The sequence below is a fragment of the Ochotona curzoniae genome, unplaced genomic scaffold, assembly GCF_017591425.1.
Source record: "Ochotona curzoniae isolate NIBS_2020 unplaced genomic scaffold, NIBS_Ocur_1.0 scaffold_4812, whole genome shotgun sequence".
NCBI lineage: Eukaryota > Metazoa > Chordata > Mammalia > Lagomorpha > Ochotonidae > Ochotona > Ochotona curzoniae.
The window spans coordinates 2,216,283-2,240,580 of NW_024467124.1; the positions used below are offsets into that span (position 1 = coordinate 2,216,283).

The window sequence follows — 24,298 nt, forward strand, 5'->3', positions numbered from 1 at the left end:
AGGGTGAAGTGTATGTTTTGGAAGAGCTACTCTGCAGGATTTGAGGACAGTACAATAGGAAAGGGGATGATCAATAATAGTAAAAGGGACAGTGGGGGCTGTTGCTGGATCCAGGGCTAGATAAAAGTGTGCTGGCTTGAACTTCTGAAAGTTCTACTTTTAACTCCTTGTGACCCCTAGGTTTGGAAACGTTGGCTCATTGAGTGTAAAGGAAGTGAGCTCAAGTGAAAAGCCCCCAGTAAAAACCAGCAAATCCCCTGGAATGGCTAATGTTCTGGATATAAACAACTCAACACTGATGTTTGTTGGAGGACTTGGAGGACAAATCAAGGTAACCTGGTGAAGGCGGTGATTGGCTAGATTTACCTGCACATAAAGCAAGCATGCTTAAAATAATAAGCACCATGCTCTAACCAACTGAGCTAACCGGCCAAGATGCAAAATATTGAATATTGCATAGGGTATTGATGCCTTAGTCAACAGAGGAATGAGGAAGGAGCCAGTGGTTGCACTTGCTATGTGAGTTTCTTTTCAGAGGATACAGGAAATTTAAGATTCCATATTGTGTGCTATAAATTCCCTTTGTATCATACTTCTGTTGGTTGATAATAATTTGTGCTTAGCAAAAGTCCTTTATTTCATTGTGTCAGTAACCCCGTATCCAAATACCATTGAGTTCCTTGGACTTAATGCTGTACAATGAGAATAGGGACTGCGGTCGAGCAGGCTCCTCAGTACTCACAATATTCCCTGGACTCTGTTTCCTCCCCTATGGAAGGCACTTGAGCCCTACAGCTCTGGGAACTGGGCTCATAGCTTAAGATCCAACCCAACTTTCACTCGTTCCAGCACTCTACTTCCTAACTGGAGGGCATCCAGTGATTACACATGGACCGTTTTCCTGAGTGTTGTTGTTCTTTCAAAATTCTAGATCAGTGTGGTTTGAGCTCCCAGGAAATTTTGTGCAGCTAGAGAATTCCTTCCTCTTAGTCAAGTGTGTATGGGTTATGTTTGTGTGTTTGTATTAGAAAGCTCCTGCTGTGAAGGTCACTCATTTTAAAGGCTGCATGGGAGAAGCTTTCCTGAATGGGAAATCCATCGGCCTGTGGAACTACGTCGAAAGGGAGGGCCAGTGCCAGGGCTGTTTCGGAAGGTAAGATGTCACCACAGTCTAATCTGCACAGCCTTATTTGTTTAATGTCTGAGAACTGTTTCAAGATGCTCGTCAAAGATGCCTGGCGTTTGTGGTAATACTCTTTACAAAAGAGAGAACATACAGGGTTAATTAGTGGGACTGGAGATAGCATTTGTAGCCCTTGAAAAAGTGCTCTTTGCAGTATGTCTAATGTTTTAGTCATGGATGAGCAAATTTAGAAACTTCAGACATCTTAAATAACCTCTGTCTCAAAGACTTACAGTTAATCCCTAGGTAAATCATAACTGTTTTTTTTTCAAGACATCTCCAAGAATCAATTTTATGTGCATATATGAGGTAAATATTTATGGGAAAAGTGTTTTCCTACAACTTTGTGCATATATTAATGTAACATAGGCTTTTAATAACTTAATCTCTCCAAGTTCAACAGTCCCTCCTTATAACAAAAATAGCTGCAACTCTTACAGTATATTGGACCTATTTTCTACCACTTTAGTAATTAAGAAGCAGATTGCTTTTGCCATTAGGGAAATATAACATCTGATATAAAACTCTTCCCACCCAAGGGCTGCTCATTCCAGACAGACACCTGTAATTAACTCTGAGCATGGCAAGGTCAGTTAGAAGCAACTCACATTCCAGTTAGGAGCTCATGGATGGTTCTCCTTATGCCATTGTTAAGTGGGCTTTCCCCTCAGGCTGAAAGCTTAGAATTGTATAGGTAAGCCCTTATTTGCTACTTTCCCTTTTCTTGGCTCGTTAAAAACTTAGGACTTGATGACTCCAGGATGGAGTCCTAAGTTCTTTGGGCTGCTGGCATAGGTCTCTACCAAATGTCCCTCGGTGCCCACGGGTGTTAAGTCCCCTCTTCTCTCTGAAGTTTAGATTCTTCTTTCAGAAAAAGGAAAGAAAAAAGCAATTGTATTTGTCTTACCCTCCTGTGAAAACCTTTGGGATGAACTCATAACCTTATATCTATGAAAGTACTTTTTTATAAATATGAAACACTGCACCCATGCCCATTCCTTGTCTTCCTCCTTTGCTTTTTTAGGTGAAGGTCAAAGTGTTCTGACCTTGAGAAAGTCCCAACATTAAAGCTCCAAGAGGTTGAGCACATGCTTTCTGACACTATTTTCTTAGGCTGTGAACTCTTCTTAGTAATTTAACAATTGTAACATAAAAGTCCCTGAGTGCTGGACTCTGTCCCTCCATTGACCCCAGGTCCTTTGTCCTTCCAGTAGAAAAGAAAGGTGTTAACAAACATTGAATATGTCCAGTATGGAATCTGTGCCTAAACATTAAGTATTACAGTATTCTCATTTCAACAGTCACTTTCAGTTTTCCTTTTGTTAGATATTCTTATTTTTAATTGACATAATGACTTTACCCATTTCTGGGCTATAGTGTGACATTTTCACGCATGTGTCCAGTGTGTAATGATTGGCAGGGGAACTGGCTGATCTGTCACCTTGGACGTTTTCAGATCTCTCTTAAAGCCTGCAGCATGGGTTGTATTCAGTGCCTGTGGATTCTGCTCCTCTTGTCTTGGGGTGTGGAAGCCGCTTGTCCCCATGCCCATTGGCTTTTGTCCATGAGACGTTTGTCCTCCCATGAGATTTCCACTGTAACATGAGAAAGGGTCAGCAAATGCTGCCATCCTCCTGGTGCCAATTCCCGGATCAACTTTGAGATACAGAGCTGGAGAGTCACATTGTCTCAGGAGCTCAGTAAACCTGGGATTTGATTAATAGGCTTTTCTGAATCCTGGGCAAACTGGCCGCTTTTTTTTTTATTACACTGAACAATGTTTCTAAACTATTTTAGCAAAGAATACTAACTTGTTAGGCCATTTACATTCTTCCTAGGGGATAATGCAGCGATAGAGGGTTCTGCTGATCATAAATGTTTGCAAAATGCTGAGTCAAGTTCAGCATGTTTCTTTGCTGGGGATATTTGACCCTTAATTATGAATTGCTAATATGCATGATGAGCCTGTCCTGGGGAGAGGCTTGAGTTCCAGCATTTATGACCTCCTTTTAAAAAGACACCGGAATTTCATATATTCCATAGAAGAAATTTGGGAAGCCCTGATACAAGCACAGAGCTTTATGCCTGTGTTTGTAAACTGTTGAACTGTCTTCATTGTAGGTAGCAATAACTACCCCCTACCCCACATCAATGAGGCAAAAACTTTAACTCAAAAAATGAACAATTATAGTAAAACTCCACGTTCATGCACCTAGATGGGAAGTTACTATGCCTTCCACCTGTGCATGATTTGCTGTTGCCAAACCATTGCTGTGATCTATTGATGTGCTTTAGATTTTAAAAAAATTATGCAAGTGTTCAGTGTGACTTACTTGGCCAAGTAAATTATCTGAAAATGTTATGTTCTTCTCTGAATGTCTTATAGTTCTTTACATAGTACCAGCATGTTTGTAATTATGCAAACTCCTACACTCTGGGAAGATATTATAAAGCTAACCCCTGATCCTAACAGTTCTTACTAAGATAAATATGGACACAGCTTTGTTTTTAGTTAATAGGTGTGTTAGATAGCAGATGGGCCATCCGGTTGTCCTTGGGTGCAGGTCATTCCTCAGTATTCCAGGCTTTTCGCTGGATTCTAAGAGTGTCAATGGACACCCACAGGAGTTATATCCCAGCTATTCCATGGTCTAGGAAAAACACCCCTTTGGAAACAACAAAGTGCTAAGTGCTGTGAACGCAGAACAACAAAGTGGAGCAGCAGCCTATGCCTGAGCCCCAGGCTTTGCGTTAGATAGTCGCGACACCACATCTTTTGGCATGGGTATGGATGGAGAGAGATCACACGCACCTTACTTATATAGGCTGAAAAGTATCTTATGCAGTATTTTTGAAGTCGTGTTGTGCAAGAAACAAGATTTCATGGTATGGAATTTTCTGTCTCCACCCAAAGTTTCAGATTTTCGTATTAGAGATGTCCCACCTCTATTGTGAATTGCACACATGGTCAAGAGAAGGACTTGGTGGCCCTTCTGTGGTTTGGGGGAGGGAGAGTTCTGCTGCTTCTCCCCATCCTCTTGAGTGTGTCTGGTGTATCCCCTTCTCCGCCTTCAGCCCTCAGGATGAAGACGCTTCCTTCCACTTCGATGGCAGCGGGCATTCTGTGGTGGAGAAGACACTACGGGCCACCATCACCCAGATCATCATGCTCTTCAATACCTTCTCACCTAATGGACTTCTTCTCTATCTGGCTTCCAATGGCACTGTAAGAGTCCTGATGGGCTAGGCCCTGCTCTTTGTATACCGTTGAACTATTCCTAAGCAACTTTTGCTAAATCAGAAGTTTGTGTTAGGACAGTAGGAAAATACTTTGAGAAGTTCATGGAAGTAGAATGAAAAGGTAAACATATTTGGGTGCAAACTTTTTAAAACTCTTGTGTGGTTTTTTCGCCATGAGCTTTATGAAGACTCCATTGTGTGTGCTGGACTATTTTATCAGCACATACTTGTATCACTCATGTGAATATCATATAATCACCCATTGAAGGTCATTTATTTATTAGCCCAAGTTCACTGAAGAACTTCTGAAAGATATAGAACACCAAGTGAACACTAACATCCCTGTCTTTGGAGAAATAAATTGAACATTTATTATTAAAATTTGGACTCAAATAGCATGTTTTGTTGTATGTCCAAGGAAAACACGGTGGTCTAATTTTAGTTCTATCCAGCAGAATTTGATGCCACCATTTGAATCCCATGTGCTGGTGCTTTCTCACTAATCCTCCACTCTTAATTTTTGGACTGGGCCATTTGTCAGTCTAAATGAAAAAGAGGCAGAAATTCCACTTCTCTATGAAACAGTAGATTTTGCTAGCAGTGGTTAGTGTGTCAATTATGTTTGCATAGAATTCTAGAAAACCTTCATGGACATTATCAATGTCCTAGCATAGACCCCACGCTGCAGGGCTGGATTCAGTTTTCCCAGTTTGACTTTGGAAGGTTCTTCCCAGCCCCAACCTGAAGGAATGTGGGGATAAAGATGTCACCATGGGGAATTATGCTCTCTTTACAGAAAGACTTTTTATCCATTGAGCTGGTGCATGGCAGAGTGAAAGTTACCATTGACCTGGGTTCAGGACCCCTTGTCCTTACGACAGACAGACGATACAACAATGGAACCTGGTATAAAATTGCTTTCCAGCGAAATCGGAAGCAAGGTAAGTTTACAGCTAAACTCACCTGATGGCGACCCTCAAAGTTAAAGAACTCTTTTTAAAATCAGTAGGCCATTTTATTTTGGTGTCAGAGGTGTTTTTGAATGAGATTCTAAATGAGAACCATTTTTACCTTTGGAAGACCAGGTTACAGCAATCATATTGTAGTTCACATTATAGTTGTATGAGTCTGTGGTTTATAAGGTGTTATTTCATGTTAAATGCTAAATTGGAATTGAGATAATGAGATGATTATTAGGATTATGAGTATTACTATGTAGTTGAAAGCCATTGTTATAGAGAGACAGGAGAGACAGAGAGAGAAAGATCTCTTCCATGTGGTAGTTCATTCCCCCAAATGGCCACAACAGCCAGGGCTAGACCAGGCCAAAGCCAGGATCCTGGAACTCCATCCCAGTTTCCCACATGGGAAGCAGGGGCCCAATTTCTTGGACCACCTTCTGCTGTTCTCTCAAGCTCATGAGCAGGGAGCAGGATTGGAAGCAGGGCAGCCAGATCTTGAAGCAGCACCTGCATGGGAAGTTGGTATAGCAGGTGGTGGCCTTAGGAGCAACTCCACAATGCAGGCTCTACTGGTGTTTTCCTGCACATCCATGCTGTGTCAGAGACGAATGTGTTTTCTGGATTCGTTGACCTGTGCCTTGGAGCTTTTCATTTGTCCTTTGATTGCCCATAAAATGGACAAGTCGAATGCGCAAAATGCCTTTGTCTTTGTAAATGAACATTGTCAGCAGGTGTTTGGGTTTTTATGTAAACGTGGAAAGCCATTTTTGTGATCTTCTTTCTTCCCTTCACTCTGTTCTTAGGACTGCTGGCAGTCATTGATGCCTACAACAGCAGCGATAAGGAAACCAAGCAAGGCGAGGCCCCTGGAGTCTCCTCAGACCTGAACCGTCTAGATAAGGATCCCATTTACGTTGGGGGACTGCCCAGGTCAAGAGTCGCAAGGTATGATGTTAAGCTGCAGGGATGCCCCTCTCCCTAGGCATACTATGTAGATCCCTAAGCTTGCGACAACATACCATGCGCTGGGTTCTCTCCCAGTTCTAGAGGCCACAGATCTGAGCTGTCTGAGATCAGGGTGTGGACAGGGCTGTCTGCTCCAGGTGGGCTGTGAGAGGGAATCCACCCCATGCTCCCAGTGTCTGAATGCTTCTGGCAGGTCTTGGTACTGTCTCTTGTTTCTTTGTATGCACCCCGTTCCCCTTGAGCCTGTGTTGCTGTGTGCAGATGTCCTCTTTGTGTAAAGACGCCGGTCATGTTGCATTAGAACCCGTTCTGCTGATCTCATCTTCACATGGTTGCCTCCCCAAAAACCCTATTTTCCAAAGTAGGCCCTGTTGCAACAAATGTAAGAAAGGACACAGACCAACCCATGTGGATTCAAAGTGCCAGTTCCCTCATTAACTGGGGAGTAAAGCAGACCTGTGCAGAAAACTGAGCGATTGTATAACAGTTGCCTTTAGAAGATTCATAAAATGTTAGTGTGCCATGATCTGAAGACCCTGCCTGTCTTACTTAATGCTTCTTCCTTGACATCTCAGCCGTGGAATCTCTTTAAGCAAGAAAGTGCTTTCTGCAGACTCATCTGGATCCTTCTTTATGTAATTAGAATGAGTAGTGTGTCTGACAGTTGAAAAATCAGCATCAGGAAGTTAGACAAAAGAGAGCAGAGGAGAGAGACAATGGGATCTTTTTATAATCCCAGTTCCTGCTTAGCTTTCTGACTTTCGTGGTTTCTTGGTCCTACCCTTGCCCATAAAACTCCTGTACGAAGGGTTAGGTGTCCAAGTCGGTCCATTTCCAGGGAGTGGAGTCATCAGGTGTCCAAACGGAGTCTTGCAGTCCGGTGTTCCCCCAGTGTACAGCAGTGGCCTGAAGCCACGTCCTGTCTGTAGGCCAAATTCTCCAGGGCACTGATGTTCTACACCAGAAACACAGCCAGTCCAGCTGCCACGGGCAGGCGTCTGCATCTGTTTTTCCCTTCCCCTCTTCTCCTTGCCACAAATAGTTGAGAGTTCCAAGGAACCTAGTTGGCAGCTACAGCCTCCTCCGGGTGTGGGAAATGAATTTACACCTCAGTGGAGGAAGTCCCTTGCTAAGTCAGAGCTGGGACTGAAAGCCCCTGTTCTAATCGGCATTCCTGACACCACTGGCTCCCTGTTCTCATGGGACCAGAGATATCCCTGTAGCCATCAGCTGTGTCACGATCCTGTGTTGTTTACCTGAATGGTTCACAGAGCAGACACTGGAAAAAAAGACAGAAATCCACATCACCACATCCTAGGAGGAATGACTTGGAGAATCAGCAAAGGCAGCCTCCTTGTTTGCACTGGAGGAAATGGAGATGCAGGTGCTGAAGCTCATATCAGACCGCGCAGTTGCTTAATGGACCACAGTGGTCAACTGGAAGGACAGCTGTTCTGAGACTGTGGAAGGGTGAAGCTGGAAGCTGCTCAGTAATCTTGGTAACTGCGAAGCAAGAGCCTGACCACATGGCAGCCCCACTCACTAGGCAGGAGTGGGGCACCTCCTGGTTGAAAAAAAAAAATCTCTCCCTGTATGTGTGTACTCATTTGGAGGTTGAGATAAAAGATTTGGAAGAACCCCAGCCTTCAAAACAGGGTGATTCCCTTAGCATGAAATTCCTGACTATACAGTATGGAGAGCAGCCAGTGGCTTCCTTGGCCATCTGGCATTCAAAGAGTCGCTCTTGCCTGCAAGGGAAATGAATGTTCTACACGAATGTGGAGACTGGACTATTGTATTGGCCCATGTTTAAAGAAGTGCACTTAACTTTTAGTAGCAACAAGCATTTCCATTAAAATGATATATGTATTGTGTGGTATGGGTGCCCATTAGGGAGCTATGCTGAGTCCAGTCCCTTTCTGTAAGCATCACGTGTCTTATTGACAAGGATATGATCTGAGAGATATGCGAGTATACGGTTTTGTTATTGCATGAGTATCCTACAAGAACACGCTTACACACACTGATACAGCTGCCACATCAGGAATCTGTATCTTAGAGGGAGGCCTGGATGTCTACAGGATGACTCAGGGAAACAGATTTTTCAGATGTGTAGGCCCATTTATATTTCTCCCCCCCCCCCCCAAAAAAAAAACAACTAAGCAGTGATAACATTTGAATTGATGTGTTCCCTGCAGGAAAGGGATCACCAGCAAGAACTATGTGGGCTGCATCAAGAACCTGGAAATATCTAGATCAACCTTTGATTTGCTCAGAAATTCCTATGGAGTGAGAAAAGGCTGTGTGCTGGAGGTGAGGAATGTGTTCATTCATGTTAGAGTTTCACTAAATGGTCATTGTTCTGTCCAGCATAGTGAGGTAGCAGCACATTAACTAAGGGGTGTGTGGGGAAGAGATGATAGGGAAAGCCAGCCGTACCCTGTGCCGTGGGAAAACCACCTGCACCGGAAATTACATGTATTTCTTTTTTTTTTTTTTTGTCACTTTTGCAACCAGCCTATTCGCAGCGTGAGCTTCTTGACAGGCGGCTACATTGAACTGCCCCCCAAGTCCTTGTCCCCAGAAGTGGAATTGCTGGTCACATTTGCCACCACCAACAGCACTGGCGTCATCCTGGCTGCCATGGGCAAGGATGCGCAGAAGCAGGGCCACTGGCAGGTGCATGTGGTGAGTAGCTGCGGTGTTGCTGAGCCGCCGGCTCAGCCAGGAAATGACTCCAGAAAATGTTCGATGGAAAATGACTGCCTCCTAGACATTTATCGTTTGCTGTGTTCCCGCCTGTTTGTGGACATGCATTTTAATGAATGAAAGCTTATTGTTGCTGAGTAACGTTCCCTAACGAATCAGTGATTTCTTGGGTTACCTGATCCGTCTTCCTTGCTCAGTGACTGGTAAGAAAGCTCTCGGGCATGCTCCTCTAACCAGACCCATCCAGGTGGCCTGTCCTGAGCGTTCTTCTCCATATTATGGCCATTGCTCCTCACTCTCAGGTGAAAAATGCAGACCCTCTTGTGTGGTTCAAGTCAGGATTTTCTTTGGGGCATGATTGCAGAGGAACTGAAAGAGAAACACGGGCTGTCACACCCACAGTGGACCTGGGAAAGGTGACAGTTATTCATGTTGATATTCCCTTCAACAGCGGGCCATCTTCCTTTCTCTGTGGCATGCGTGGGGCTGCGTCATGTGACTTGAAGCAGCATCACACACTGCTCATGTATGGTTTGAGTCAAGTGGAACTCACCCACCTGCAATTCGTAGTGTGCAGCTCGCAACCATGCAAGACACCATGCAGATGTTGCTGTATCTCCAATCCAGATGGGCTCCCAGTGGGTGCTGCTCCTCCAGTTTGCTCAGCAAGACAGTGGTTCAGAGAGCTTGCTTAACCTGTGCAAGATCACAGAGCTCTGATGTGTCGGAGATGAGGCAGGAACTCCACTCTGTAGACCCCAAACATCAGAAGACACTTAACGAATGAAGGGCTGACAGCGATGGAGTTTAGTCTGGGGGGGCCACTGGTGTTTTTTTGTTTGTTTGTTTTTGTTTCTGATGACTAATTCAGTATCATTTAATATATTCACCAAGTTTTAGATTTACTGCCTTCACTACTGTGAGGCTGTTTTCCATATCTAATTTCAAATGTTTCAACACATTAAAAGCCTGTGCCCAGTAAGGATCCACTCCCTTTCTGCCCTGTCCTCAGCCCTGGCAGCCACCAGTGTGCTTTCATTTCCCTGTGGATATTTCCCAATGCATGAAATCAGTACAAAATGTGATGTTTTATGTCTTCCAGATCAAATGTTGTGAAGATTTAGCTGCATTTTCATGGGCGATATTCCACTCTTTGGAATTTTGTTCATTCGTTATTTGAGAGGCATTTGGGTTATACCTTTTTTTTTAACTATTACATTTTCGCAGCTATGAACATTTCTATACAAGTAAAGGAGTCCCTATTTAAAATCCTTCGGGGACATAGTAGGAATGGTCAGGTATATGTAGTACTGTTTAGCATTTTCAGGAAGATGCTGTCAGCCTGTTTGTTCCTGCCAGAGCTAATCTGGTTACTCAAATGGTAACATCCACTGCTAATAAAGCCAAACGCAGCACTTGCCATTTCTGCCAGTGGGATTGTCATATCCCTTTTCAGTGTGGCAAGAAAAGGTTTAAGAGCTTTAAACATTTTCAAGCATTATCTCTTTTTATTATCATTTTATGATACAGTTCCATCGGCCCTGGGACTTCCCTTATTCCCTCCCCAATTCCCACCCCCACCCATTGAGTTCCCCTATGTCATCAGCAAATTATAGTTCTTCATACACAGTCATATGTCCATCATTGCTGCCATGGACAATGGCAGAGAGTCCAGCATCCTATTGTCAAGATATAGTAAACAGTTTCAGTGGGAGTCCGTCTTTAGTCTGGAAGTAGAGATGCACACTGCATTATATCCTCACATCTGGATATGTTAGTCTCCATTACACAGTTACTGTACATCCCCTTAAATGAAAAGCCATAATACAAAATCAACAGGAAGAAAAATAGAAATGTGCAATACCATGAAGTTAAATAATAAGTTACTACATATGATAGTCTCCATTACACAGTTACTATACATCCCCTTAAATGAAAAGCCACAAAACGTAATCAACAACAGGAAGAAAAAAAGAAATTAACAACACCATGAAGTTACATGGAGACACATTTCACCAACAAAGATCAGTGGACACTCATGGATTTTGATTTTGTTGTTGTTGTTGTTAGTTTCATCTCTTCAAAACACTTTCTTCTGATTAAATTATTCAGTGATCATACAGTAGCATCATTTTCTTCCAGAAGGTTCTTGATTTTCTTTTACATTTCTTCAGCAACACGTTAGTTATTCAGTAGCATGTTATTTAACATTATCTCTTTAATCCTCCTTAGAAATGTTAGCAATAATTTCATTAGCAAAAGAAAAATATTTAAAAGATTATGTGTAATAACCGAAATTAGAAACTGTTAAAAACTTCATGAATAAAAGACAAATTATAATCTATCCACTTGTTGGTAGCTCTCCTGGCAATACATCATAAATAGAACAGCTATATATGAGTGGAGGTCTATGTTTAGTGGTCAGAACATAATGTGGAATGTAGCTGTTGTGAACAAACGTTAGAAAAGAATAGAATAAAATGTAAAATAGTAGTGTCAGGTGATGTTCTTCAGACTGCTTAATTGGTGGTACTATCCACATATTATAAGATGACAGTTTTTGAATCAAGTAGTAACCTGTTTTGTATGGGAAATTCTCTCTGCCACCTTCCCAGCCGTTCTTTTCCATCATGCTGATTGACGGCCATGTTGAAGTGCATGTCAGTCCTGGGGACGGAACCAGCCTGAGAAAAGCTCTCCTGCACGCTCCCACCGGCACCTACAGCGACGGACAAGCCCATTCCATCTCCTTGGTTAGGAGCCGCAGGTACCTACCACGGGGCACGGCGCCTGTGCTGGGAGTCTGTGCAGACCTCACCCCAGCCCTCTGAGAGGAACGTTGGGGTGGCACCCTGTGCAGTTAAACTACCACCATGATTATTAGGGCCCTGTGACAGCTCAGAGCTTTCATTGTTACCAAATAACTCCAGAACCTTGCTAGCATTTCTGCTTGGGAGCCAATTTTATCTGTTTGTGTAGTAAGCTCTCTGGGGGAATTTTTCAATATAGCAACTTTAATCCTGCCCTTCTCTGGGGCTCAAGTAAATTATCTTCACAGTAGATTAATTCTTTGGTAAATGATATGACAGTAATCATAAACCATATTACATCAATATGAAATAGTAAAATAGTATGTAATGTTATATCAACAATTCTGCATGTTTCCAAACTGTAGACCAAATATGTTTGAAACATGCTAAACATTGTTGTTATTGGTAAAGAGGTGAAAGAAAAATTGTCTCCCAGAAAGAGGTGAAGTTCAGTGTTAACGAGGGTTCTATTCGTTGCTGGAGGATGTTCAGTTGTAAGTCTGAACTTTCCAAATACAGCTGTGAATTTACATACAGTGTCACATTAAGATGTATCTTCAGGAGATTTTTATTCAGTGAGAACTGGAAGGGCAAAGGTATAAAAGCAGAGTCATGGTTTCCTTACATTGAAAAGCTCTTCCTGCCCCTCTGATCTTGCAGAATTATCACCATCCAGGTGGACGAGGCGCATCCTGTGGAGATGAGGCTGGGCCCCTTAGCAGACAGCAGGACCATCAACGTGTCCACCCTGTACCTGGGAGGAGTTCCAGAGGACGAGGGCATGCCGATGCTCAAGATGCGAAGCTCATTCCATGGCTGCATCAAAAACCTGGTGTTCAACATGGAGTAAGTGCACCTGCTTCCTCAGAGGCTTGAGCGTCAGCATGCACCGACAGCTCATTTGGCCGCCAGTTCTGCAATTTCCTGAGTAGAAAATGAACTCACTTTCTGTTCATGAAAATTCCCTCCCAACAGATAAGTGGCCAAGTTTGAAATCTATTTTGACACACATTTTTAAGACAGGGGGGCTTTTCCTGGCTATCTGAAGCACACTGATTTGAGGGAGCCTTGTGCAGCGAGGCCCCTGGGAGCTTCTGATTCTCAAGTCTTACTGGTCCGCCCTTACAGTGAGTGTGTAGTTGAAACTGGCAGGTGCCATTACCTGCATGAGGCTCGTGATTGAGAATGATCTTGTGCCCAGGGGCTGTTCATTCCTCCTCACGCACCTCTGCCTTGCTCGGCTGGTGATGGGACCAGAGTGTGCCCCCCCACACACTGAGTGTCAGGGGCTTGAGGCTCTGTCCTGCCTGGGACACTGTCTGACATGGCCTTGTGACCCTAAGTGTGTGTGGGACTGTCCTGGTCACAGTGTCCATCTCTGAAATCTCTAAGGAATATCCCTGACATTTGCATGAAAAAAAAATAGCATTGGCTTTCAACACACGTCCACTCTCAGAACCCTGGTTTTGTTACTCATAAAACCTTGCAGACCTCACCCCAGCTCTCATCCAGTTATCTCTCCATTCATTTTTTCATTCATTCAGCATCTTCATGTTCCTGAAGCGGTCAGTTTGCCAGGGTAGAAGTGTCTGTGCGGTTAATGGTCATGTCCTGGGGAAGGGACATGGGACCCATGCAGACAAGGATGCAGACCACTCCTCTGTGTAAAGGATAGTTCAGGGCTCCTGGCAAGAGAGTCCCATAAACAACATATCAATCTGTCACACAGCATTGTAGGAACCAGAGACAAAAAAATCTGGCCCTGAAGCAGCCCAGCAAAAGCTGCAGGAGCACTGGTGACGTGGAGCTGTCTCCGGGAGAAGCTTAAGAATGACCAGGAGGCCAGCGTGGGGATAGGGTAGGCGATGGGCTGCCAGGCCCCCAAGGAGAATCAAACCAGAAAACATGGACCATAGTACTTGTAAACTCGATCACTGGAGATAAATGTGTCCGTGGTTTTGATGAATTTCAACCGTGTCGGTTTGCTCATTGGTTGTACTCTCCTAACTTTGGAAGCACTTTCTTGTTTCTGTCTAGGCTTTTGGATCTCACTGGTGCGATTGGCTATGAAAAAGTGGACTTGGGCAGCTGCTTGCTGTCCGAAAGGCCTACGCTGGCTCTTCATAGAGAGGACAGCGAGCCCTTGCCGGAGTCCCTGGCGTTTTTGAGCACGGTAAGCGGGACTTTCCATGAGGATATCGTTAAATCTGGGCAGAAAGAGAATGCACTACGGGCAAGGCTGAAATGGGACCTCATGGAGAGGGGTTGGGAGCTGAAACCAAGGCCAGGAGGCCGAGAGGGGAGGGGCTCTTCCCAGGGCCCCGGGACCGGGGCGGAGGAGAGGAGCCTGTCGGAGCAGGGGTGAGGCAGAGGGACCACCAGGGGAACAACCACAGGCAGTCCCAGAAACCAGAGGGGAAACCCTCCACACACCCTCCGCTCTTGCAGCCGTGCTTCCCAGCAGAATAGCCAAAAGCCGGGGCTGGTTGTTTTTTTTTTTTAATTATTATTTTTTAAGGTTTATTTTTATTGGAAAGGCAGATATTACAGAAAGAAAGAGAGACAGACAAAAAGACCTTCCATCCCTTAGTCCACTCCCCAAATGGCCACCATGATGGAAGCTGAGCCAATCCAAAGCCAGGAGCTTCTTCCAGGTCTACCACATGGGCACAGGGGACCAGAGAACTTGGGCCATCCTGCACTTGCTTTCTCAGACCCTAAGCAGTATGCTGGATGGGAAGTGGAGCACTTGGGACACAAACCAGCACCCAGATGGGATGCTTGCACCTTTAGGCAGAGGACTAGTCAGAAGCCAGTTTCCAAGGGAGCCTGCAAATGGAGTCCACAGGGGTGAGCCAGACTCGGTGTTAGTACTTCATTTCTGGTGCCTGTGCTGGGCTGCGGTTGGCTGTGTGTGTGAGTTCGTGTGCTGTTGGCAGTGGTAGCTGAGTGACCTAGCCATCTCTTCCAGGGACAGTGTGCGGTGGAGCCAGCTCTGGAGTATGTTCCCAGTGCTCACCAGTTTGGACTCTCCCAGAACAGCCATTTTGTGCTGCCTTTTGATCAGTCGGCTGTCAGAAGGAGGTAGGTGCAGGCCTGGGGTCCACGAGCCAACTGTGTGGATCTCAGCCACCGGGCAGCCAGCAGAAGACCAACAGATGGGAATACCGCATGCTCAGCGTGTGGCTGCATGGGGCCCTGAGGGGTTGTGTCTTTCACCCTCCTGGTGGTGACCAGTTGCCACCTCCCTGTAGATGCATCAGAACTCTCCGGATCCACAGGCATCCGGGGATCCAGTGTGGAATTGAATTGAAATAATTTTTAAAAGTAGCATCTGTATTAGATACCTACAGACAGGTGTTTTTGCCATGGATCCCTAAACTGCACAGTGTTACAGTAATTTACATAGTACTTTGATATTGTGCATCTTCTAGAGATAACTATATGCCAGCACGAGGCTGTGCACAGCTTCTGTGCAAGCAGCCACCATCATACAAGAGACTTGAGTGTCTACACGTTGGGTTTTGGAGTCCCTCAGGGCACTGACTACGCAGAGCAAAGCATGTGGGTGCTATCCGAATCTGTCCCAATCGCAGAGTCTCAAATCCCTGCATCCACCCCCATCTGGACGTTCAACCCCATGGCATAGAGAACGCTCGCATATATGGTATGGTGGTCTGCACTTGCCCACTGTGCCTTCTGCTCACACTTTCTGATGCCGCACACTCACCCCACTCTGTGCTATCCCTCTGGCCCCACATCTGCCTGTCCCCCAAGTCCTCAAGGCCAGAGTGGCTGCTTCAAGCCACAATCCTGTGGGCTCCACATGTCTCCCTTCTCCTACCTTCACACCTGCTCGTCAGTCCATACCTTCAGACTGAATCACACTGTTTCTCTTGTGGCCATCAGCTGGGATCCCTGCTCTAGTCACAAGTCCTTAGAGCTGGGCTCCCTTTCTTTCTTGTGTGGCCCAGCTGCTGTTCCCATGTACCAGCCAGCGTGCTTGAATCTTGGGTGCTGGGGTTTGAATTGCCCAAAGCTCGCTCATCCTGCCTCTTCAGATGTTCTTGGCCACGTTCATGCCCATTGCTGTCTTTGGGCATCCAGCTTATCTCAGACTCAGTTTTCTATGCATCCTGTTTCCCAGCCTCGTTGTGCCAGCTCTGTCACCACTGAGAGCACTCACCCTAATACCTTCTTCCCAGCCCCCCACGTTGCAGTTCAGCCAGCGCCCAGAAGACTCATGGCACCTGCGGAGGTTTCTACTCCCGCGTGACTATTGGGGGCGCCTTCTTGGCTGGCAACCAGAGTCAAGCCCCTAACTTGAAGGCTCTGCATCTGGTTCTGAACCAGGACATGGGCTTTTCCTCTTCAGCTTGGTGATGGATTCCTGCTCCCACCAGTCACAGCTGTAATGAATAACCACCTTTGCAGGGCTGCCTACCCTGAGTGCGCTACTGAAGGCAGCCACCCCTTAGCGCCTCCAGAACCCAGTTGTAACACTCCGTTACAACTGAAGGCCTCTTCTGCTTCTTGCGTGTTGACTAGCAATGCTGAGGAGATGCTGAGTGCCCCTGGGGAGGGTCCCTCGAGTCATTGGAAGCACCCCATATTCTGATGAGTGACGCCATCTTGCTCTCTCCAAGGCTCTTGGTGCAGCTGAGCATCCGGACACTGGCGTCCAGCGGTCTGATTTACCACATGGCTCATCAGAACCAAGTCGACTATGCCACACTCCAGCTTCACGGGGGCCAGCTCCAGTTCACCTTTGACCTCGGTAAAGGCAGGACTAAGGTCTCTCACCCCACACTGCTCAATGACGGCAAGTGGCACACGGTGCGTTCTCAACTTTTACCCTATCCCCTACGTCCCTGTAGGAAAATCATTCCCTTCCATCTCTAGCTTGCCTCACATGTGGTGTCTGCCCCTGAGAATGCAGCCCCTTAGAAGCAGGAGAGCTCTTTCCTGCTTCCTGAAATACACCCCAGGGCCTGACACCTGCCAGGCACACAGTGGATGAATGGCACAAGAGCTACTTTCAACTTGACAGAAAGTAAACGAATGCCCTCAGGGTGTGAGAGAACCAGTGCTTCCCGATGCTGTCCGCTTTCCAACACCAGGGCTCTGGGACCTCTTCTGGTCTGTGACAAGCTTCCTGTGCCCATTTCTGACCTTAGTCAGGCTCAGGCTCTTATCTCCATCTCTAAAATTCGGAGCCATTCTTCCGAGCATCCCGCAGGTTGTCAACAGCAAGTGTCACAGAGCTCACTATTGCTCCAGTTTCCTCGGATTCCTTGGAGGTGACCAACGTTTCTGTCTTACAGGTCAAGACGGAGTACATTAAGAGAAAAGGTGTCATCACGGTTGACGGCCACGAGTCTCCCTCGGTGACCATGGTGGGAGACGCGATTACACTGGACGTGGAAGGGAAGCTGTACCTTGGAGGCCTTCCTTCCGAGTACAGGGCCAGGAACATCGGCAATGTGAGCAGCAGTTGCTGATGGGGCTCTGGCCTTTGGTGTGATTGTGTTGACTTCTTAGAGGAACACAGGTCCTCATACATTTATGGCAAAACACTCAGGTGCAAGGTGCAGGTGGGGCTTCCCCATAGGGCCCAACCAACCTTCCAGCTCTTAGCAATGAGCAGTTCCCTTCTGAAGCCCCTCAGATCAGCTCAGGTCAGCCAAGTCCAGAAAATTTGTACCTGCACATTGGGAGGCACAGCTTTCTTGATTTGCATGATACTTCACGGAAATCACAGCAAACACGTGCACTGCAGAGATGGAATGATGGCTCCAGGTTAGGTGTGCATGGGACCCACTGACAGAAGGTGTTTGAATGCATCAGGACAAACTGGGTGGTGGATAGGGTAAGTCTGTGCATGCCAGCCCTTCTTGTCAGTGTCAGTACTGACTGCTCTCACTTGTCCTCTGGTTCAGATCACGCACAGCATCCCTGCCTGCATTGGGGAGGTGACAGTCAACAGCAAACTGCTGGACAAGGACAGGCCGCTGTCAACCTTGGCAGTGAACAGGTGCTATGCAGTGGCCCAGGAAGGAACTTTCTTTGAAGGAAGTGGATATGCAGCTCTTGGTATGTATCGTCAGTAATCTACAAAGATATCCTTGGATACACCTGCCCTATGAAATGATGCAGCTCCAAGAAATTGTAGGCAGGGTCCACTGATCATGGCTGCAGGAAAGTGAAACTTAGTTCAATTTTCCAGCTTGTATTTAGCTCCTTAACTCTTCTTCTAAAGGAAAGATTTTATTTCTTTGAAAGACGGAAATACAGGGCGAGAGAGAAATCCTCCATCCACTGTCATTTTCCCCAAAAGGCTGAAGCAGTCAGGGCTAGGCCACATTGCAGCCAGTAGCTTCATCTGGATCTCCCACATGGGTGGCAGGGGGCCAAACACTTGGGCCATCTTCCCTTGCTTTCCCAGGTGCATTAGCAGGGACCTGGAGCAGAAGTGGAGCAGCCAGGACCACAAATCAGGGCCTGTGTGGGATGCCAGTGTTGCCGGTGGTGGCTCCAACCCCTTGACTCTCTATGGGAAAGCCTTCTCTCGTCTTCCACTAACCAGACAGCCTAAAGGACACTTTCCCCCACCAGGAGTGCTGTGACTGCTGATGGAGGCCAAATGGGGCACACTGGTTTCTTCAATATTTTCAAATGCTTTCCTCATTACCCACCTTAACAATGATCTTGAGATTAATTATCAGCAATAGAGACTAATATTACAGTTAAAACACCAGTTAGGACACCCATGATCCATATTGGACGTAGTGCCTCAGTTCTTGTCCCTGCTCCCCTCCCAGGTCCAGCTTCCTGTTAATGTGCATTAGAGGAATACACATTAGTGATGCTGTGAGTCCTTGGGGCCCTGCCCCCCACGTGGGACACCTGGATCGAGTTCCTGCCTCTTGGCTCCTGCCTCCACTATTGTGGGCATTTGGGAGAGTAGCTGGGAGCATTCATCTCTCTCTCTCTTTCTCTCTCTCTGCCTCTCAAATAAATCAATAAGAGTTTATTCTAAAGCAAGTCAGCTGAAATCACTACAGCAGCCAGCACGTTTCCTATGGAGGAAGACGAGATGGGGAAGATGGAGAAGCAATCAAAACTCCTGCTATTACTAAGGTCTCTGATTTGGCTTCTCAGCTTTTTTGTCTTTAAATTACCTGAATTTTTTTTTTTAATGAGTCTATTCAATCCCCACTTAAAAAAAAAAAATAGAATGCCGAGTGTGGACTATGGTGCACTCCGTAAATGATGAGCTGCCCAGAACTTTGGCCCTGGACATCCAGTAGATTTCCCCCTGGATGATGAAGTTGATTTCAAGGCTCACATCTCAGCAGCACATGGAAGCAGACGCTGTGTGATGGTCGCGTCCACAGGGTCAGGGACGCCAAGTGCCCCACAGCTGTAGCTGAAGGATGTGTCTTCTCTGTGCTGGCCTGGCCCGGTCTATCCCAGCTGATTGTCTTCCTGCAAAGGCCTCTTCCTCTTCCACACCAGAAAGCCGAGCTCAGGGGCACATGGACACAAGAGTGGAACCAAGTCCAGCAAGCATGGGAGACAGGTCATCTGAATAGGAGTCTGGTTTCCAGGCCACAGCCAGGCCAGCCAGCACCTCTCTGGATCAGAGCAGGCCTGGACCCAGCCAGGTTCACCGGGATTGTCCTGTGTTTTTCAGTCAAGGAAGGCTACAAAGTCCGATCCGACGTAAACATCACACTCGAGTTCCGCACCTCCTCCAAGAACGGCGTGCTCCTGGGGATCAGCAGTGCCAAAGTGGATGCAGTTGGCCTGGAGCTCGTACACGGCAAGGTAGGTGCTGCGTCTCACCCAGTCCCCTTCCACCAGCTCCCTGACGGAGCAGACAACAAACAGCAGGCTGAGCTGCAGCCAGACACCGCCCACCCCCCAGCCCCCCAACTACCTCCTTGAATGAAGGCAGCAGACGTTTCCAATGAGATATGAGATATACATAATAGACAAGCGGAAAAAGAAGATCCAACATTAAAAAAAAAAACAGCATCTTTCATGTCTTTGAAGTTAAACTGAGAGTAAAGTGGTCAGGCAGGAGAGTGAGCGTTTGTCCCTGTACCTGTGAACCTGCAGCCAGCCGGATGCCCTGCCTTTCCTAGTGAGTCATTCACTTATTGGGAGATCATTGGCGCTCAACAGAAGTTGCAGCGAATGTCCAGGGAACTGCCCGTGCTGCTCCCTGGAGCCAGGTGTCCCAGACAGGCCATCAAGCACAACATGGTGTGTGTACAACAGCAGCATATCTGAGCCGCGGGCATTTGGCACAGTGTGCATCACGCGTGTGTGGGGTAACACAACTTCCCATATGTGTAGCTTGCAGTAAATAAGCACACCCCAATCAAGGTGCCTGGTTGTACTGTGATCGCAAGGCTTCCCTTTTATTGCCATCCCTGAGCTGCAGGTTCGAATCCCCTCTCACTGGTGCCTCCTGAGTGGTCCACACATGAATCCTTGCACTCAGTGTCCTCTTGAGACTGGCGCTCTACACACAGCCAGGTCGCCTGCAAGTTCCTCCCAGCAACACCGATATCTTGTTTCTTTTTACTGCTCACTAGGATTCCAAGAAATGTATATTCTACACTATACTTAATTTTGTTGCCAATAAAGTGGATTTTTTTTCCCCTATAGCACTTTGTTCTTGCTTTGAGGCTTCTCTTGCCTCACATGCTGAGAACAAAATGAACTTACCACTACAGTACTTTTCACCTCTTGTTTAAGATCTCCTCCTTCAAAATCGCTTCCAGGCACCAATCTCCTGCCTCTCCTTTCTGGGACTGTCAGGGGACAGGCAGCACAAACAGGAGCCTGGGTGCAATTTTGTTTTCTGCAGCTCAATCTGACAGCAGGAGAACTTCTCCATGCACCTGCTGGCTGTAGGGATGGTGATCCACCATGCATGCACCTGCTGGCTGTAAAGGGAGGTGATCCTCCATGCATGCACCTGCTAGCTGTAAGGGGAGGTGATCCTCCATGCACCTGGTGGCTGTAAGGGGAGGTGATCCTCCATGCATGCACCTGCTGGCTGTAGGGATGGTGATCCTCCATGCACCTGCTGGCTGTAAGGGGTGGTGATCCTCCATGCACCTGCTGGCTGTAAGGGGTGGTGATCCTCCATGCACCTGCTGGCTGTAAGGGGTGGTGATCCTCCATGCACCTGCTGGCTGTAAGGGGAGGTGATCCTCCATGCACCTGCTGGCTGTAAGGGGTGGTGATCCTCCATGCACCTGCTGGCTGTAAGGGGAGGTGATCCTGTGTGCACCTGCTGGCTGTAAGGGGAGGTGATCCTCCATGCACCTGCTGGCTGTAAGGGGTGGTGATCCTCCATGCACCTGCTGGCTGTAAGGGGAGGTGATCCTCCATGCACCTGGTGGCTGTAAGGGGTGGTGATCCTCCATGCACCTGGTGGCTGTAAGGGGTGGTGATCCTGTGTGCACCTGCTGGCTGTAAGGGGAGGTGATCCTGTGTGCACCTGCTGGCTATAAGGGGAGGTGATCCTCCATGCACCTGCTGGCTGTAAGGGGTGGTGATCCTCCATGCACCTGCTGGCTGTAAGGGGAGGTGATCCTCCATGCATGCACCTGGTGGCTGTAAGGGGTGGTGATCCTCCATGCACCTGCTGGCTGTAAGGGGTGGTGATCCTCCATGCACCTGCTGGCTGTAAGGGGTGGTGATCCTCCATGCACCTGCTGGCTGTAAGGGGAGGTGATCCTCTGTGCACCTGCTGGCTGTAAGGGGAGGTGATCCTCTGTGCACCTGCTAACTGTAAGGGGAGGTGATCCTCCATGCACCTGCTGGCTGTAAGGGGTGGTGATCCTGTGTGCACCTGCTGGCTGTAAGGGGTGGTGATCTTCCATGCACCTGCTGACAGCATCAGGTGGACTGGGGATTCTGCATGGCCCCTGTGACTCAGGCCTCACGTTCTTCAGTCCCCTCCCCACTGTCTCATTTGCACAATGAGTGAAGCCTCCACTTGGTACACCTGCATCCCACATCTGGAGTGTCACTTCAAGTCCCAGCTTCTCCCCTGTTTCTCCAGCTCCCTGCTAGCACACCTAGGAAAGACCCAAGGACAGCTTGTGTGAGTTCCTACCGCTTGTGACATGAGAATTCCAAAGGAAGCTCTTGGCTCATGCTCTCAGCCTGACCCAGCTCCTGCTGTTGAGGGCGTGTGGGAACAAACTCGCAAATGTTAGAGTGCGTGCATTCTCTCTCTCTCTCTCTCTCTCTCTCTCTCTCTCTCTTTCTCATTCTTCTGTACATATGAAGACCGGTCTCTTTGGTCCTGTGCTCAGGACTTCTGGATGTGAGTTTCACAGGGACCCCCATTCACCTCAATATCTCTCCCATCTTTGACAGAGCTTTAGATTCTGCAGCTGCTTGCCAAGACGGAGCACCTGCAGTTGTCAGAGAGCAGTTAGTAGGTGTTCCTGCACAGGAGCTTCTGCTGGCAGGTGCTGCCACATTCACAGATGCACTGTGGCTCAGGCTCGTTGCCATGGAGGTGCCCCTCTGCCCTTCGAGGAACTGGGGAACTAGCATAGCAGCTGAATCCTTGAAGAGGCTGTGTTGGGAAATCATTTTTTGTTTCTTTTTCGTAGTTGACTCTCCTTAACGGAGTGCTAGGATGTTATCCCCGCTAAGAGCATCCCAGGAGTGGGCTGTGCTCCATCATGGTGGAAGCACTCACCGAGCTCTTTGCTTTCTGCAGCTGCTGTTCCACGTGAACAATGGCGCCGGGAGGATCACAGCCTCCTACGAGCCAAGGGCAGGCGGCGCTCTGTGTGACGGCAAATGGCACGTGCTGCAAGCCAACAAAAGCAAGCACCGCATCACGCTCATTGTGGACGGCAACGCAGTGGGTGCTGAGAGCGCACACACCCAGTCCACATCGGCGGACACCAACAACCCCATTTACGTGGGCGGCTACCCTGGTACGTGCGTGTGCCCAAGCTGCTTCTGCCATGGGAGGTGGGCGCAGTCGCTGGGGAATTCATTGTCCTTGTGCTGACAGACAAGTCACTGAGAGAGAGATATGGATTGGATGGCAAAAAATCCTTTACATATTAGAAAGACTTCAAATGCTGCGCCTAAATCTTCTTGGCAAAATATGGTCTGATACATGCACCCACACACGCACACGTCCACGCACACACACGGTCATCACCCTGAGGATCTGATGTAATCCAATGATCCCAGGATGACTGTCCCAGACATCAGCCTTCTCCCAGAGTTAGGAATCATTTGACAGTAGAAAAACACATGCTATGTCTCTTCTCACATCGATTTTGGATAAGAACTACGGATTTTGAATAAGAACAGTTCCCAAAGGAATTATTCACAAAGCATAGGCACAAATAGTATGTCTTTTGAAAGTCACAGCTGTGCCTCGAAATCATTGCCTTAAAATATTGACAGTTTTCTGTGGATTCTAGTCACCAAACCCACAGCTGTGGCAACACGTTTGCCCCGTTTTCCTAGAGCGTGCGTTTAAGAGGACATTGTCTCGCTGCACAGAGCTAAGCCAGTGGTGTCTCTGTCTTCTTCCCGAACAGCCGGTGTTAAGCAGAACTGCCTGAGCAGCCAGACCCCGTTCCGCGGGTGCCTGCGGGGGCTGAGGCTGAGCAAGGGCCCGCAGGTGCAGGCCTTGGACTTCAGCAGAGCTTTTGACCTTCAAGGCGTCTTCCCTCACTCCTGCCCTGGGCCTGAGCCCTGAGCCGCTGGCGATAAAAATGTCCTCCGTGGGAAGCATTGCTAATATCATGAGAATCTATTCGTGAATGAGAGTCCCTTCGTGTCCAACTCAGGTTGTTTCCAAGGAGAAATGTGTTGATGGTAGACTGAAACCATGTGTACAGCAGATACCTCTATTAAATGGGCTAAAAAGTCAAATGAGTTCTTTGGCTCTCTGTGTTCTAATGAATCTTTGTGAATGTCCCATTGAGTCCTTGACCAGATTTTGCATTTGGAGCTTTCTAAACCAGAACATCACTGCCCATGGGGACGATGGCTCGGTGGCTAAATCCTCTCCCTGCATGTGCCGAGATCCCCTAAGGGCACTGGTTCTTATGTTGTCTACTCCACTTCCCTTCCAACACATGGGAAAAGTGGCCTGGAAAAGTAGCAGGGAACATCCCAAAGCCTTGGGACCCTGCAACCTCATAGGAGACCAGGAAGGAGTTCCTGGCTCCTGGCTTTGGATCAGCTCAACTCCAGCCATTGTGGCTACGTAGAGTGAACCAGCAGACAGAAAGTCTTTCTCTCTGTGTCTCCTTCTGTTTATAAGTCTGCCTTTTCAATAAAAATAAATATTTTAAAATAAGAAAATATCATTGCAGAATATGATAGATTTGAACCAGAGTATCAATTCTTTAATGCGC

The 24,298-nt window shown here is 47.3% G+C and overlaps 1 protein-coding gene across 1 annotated transcript in view; it reads left to right on the plus strand.

The window, feature by feature from the left end:
• LAMA1 (laminin subunit alpha 1) overlaps nt 1–23,634 on the plus strand; it is a 116,197-nt gene extending 92,563 nt beyond the window's left edge. Inside the window, exons 47-63 of the mRNA XM_040970593.1 lie at nt 181–331; nt 1,029–1,153; nt 4,259–4,409; nt 5,220–5,364; nt 6,189–6,330; nt 8,550–8,664; nt 8,869–9,039; nt 11,676–11,827; nt 12,531–12,716; nt 13,908–14,043; nt 14,848–14,954; nt 16,517–16,706; nt 17,195–17,353; nt 17,810–17,963; nt 19,567–19,700; nt 22,630–22,852; nt 23,474–23,634. Of these exons, the coding sequence (XP_040826527.1) occupies nt 181–331; nt 1,029–1,153; nt 4,259–4,409; nt 5,220–5,364; nt 6,189–6,330; nt 8,550–8,664; nt 8,869–9,039; nt 11,676–11,827; nt 12,531–12,716; nt 13,908–14,043; nt 14,848–14,954; nt 16,517–16,706; nt 17,195–17,353; nt 17,810–17,963; nt 19,567–19,700; nt 22,630–22,852; nt 23,474–23,634 (2,602 nt within the window). The remainder of the gene's footprint in view (nt 1–180; nt 332–1,028; nt 1,154–4,258; nt 4,410–5,219; nt 5,365–6,188; nt 6,331–8,549; nt 8,665–8,868; nt 9,040–11,675; nt 11,828–12,530; nt 12,717–13,907; nt 14,044–14,847; nt 14,955–16,516; nt 16,707–17,194; nt 17,354–17,809; nt 17,964–19,566; nt 19,701–22,629; nt 22,853–23,473) is intronic.
• The last annotated feature ends 664 nt before the right edge of the window (nt 23,635–24,298 follow it).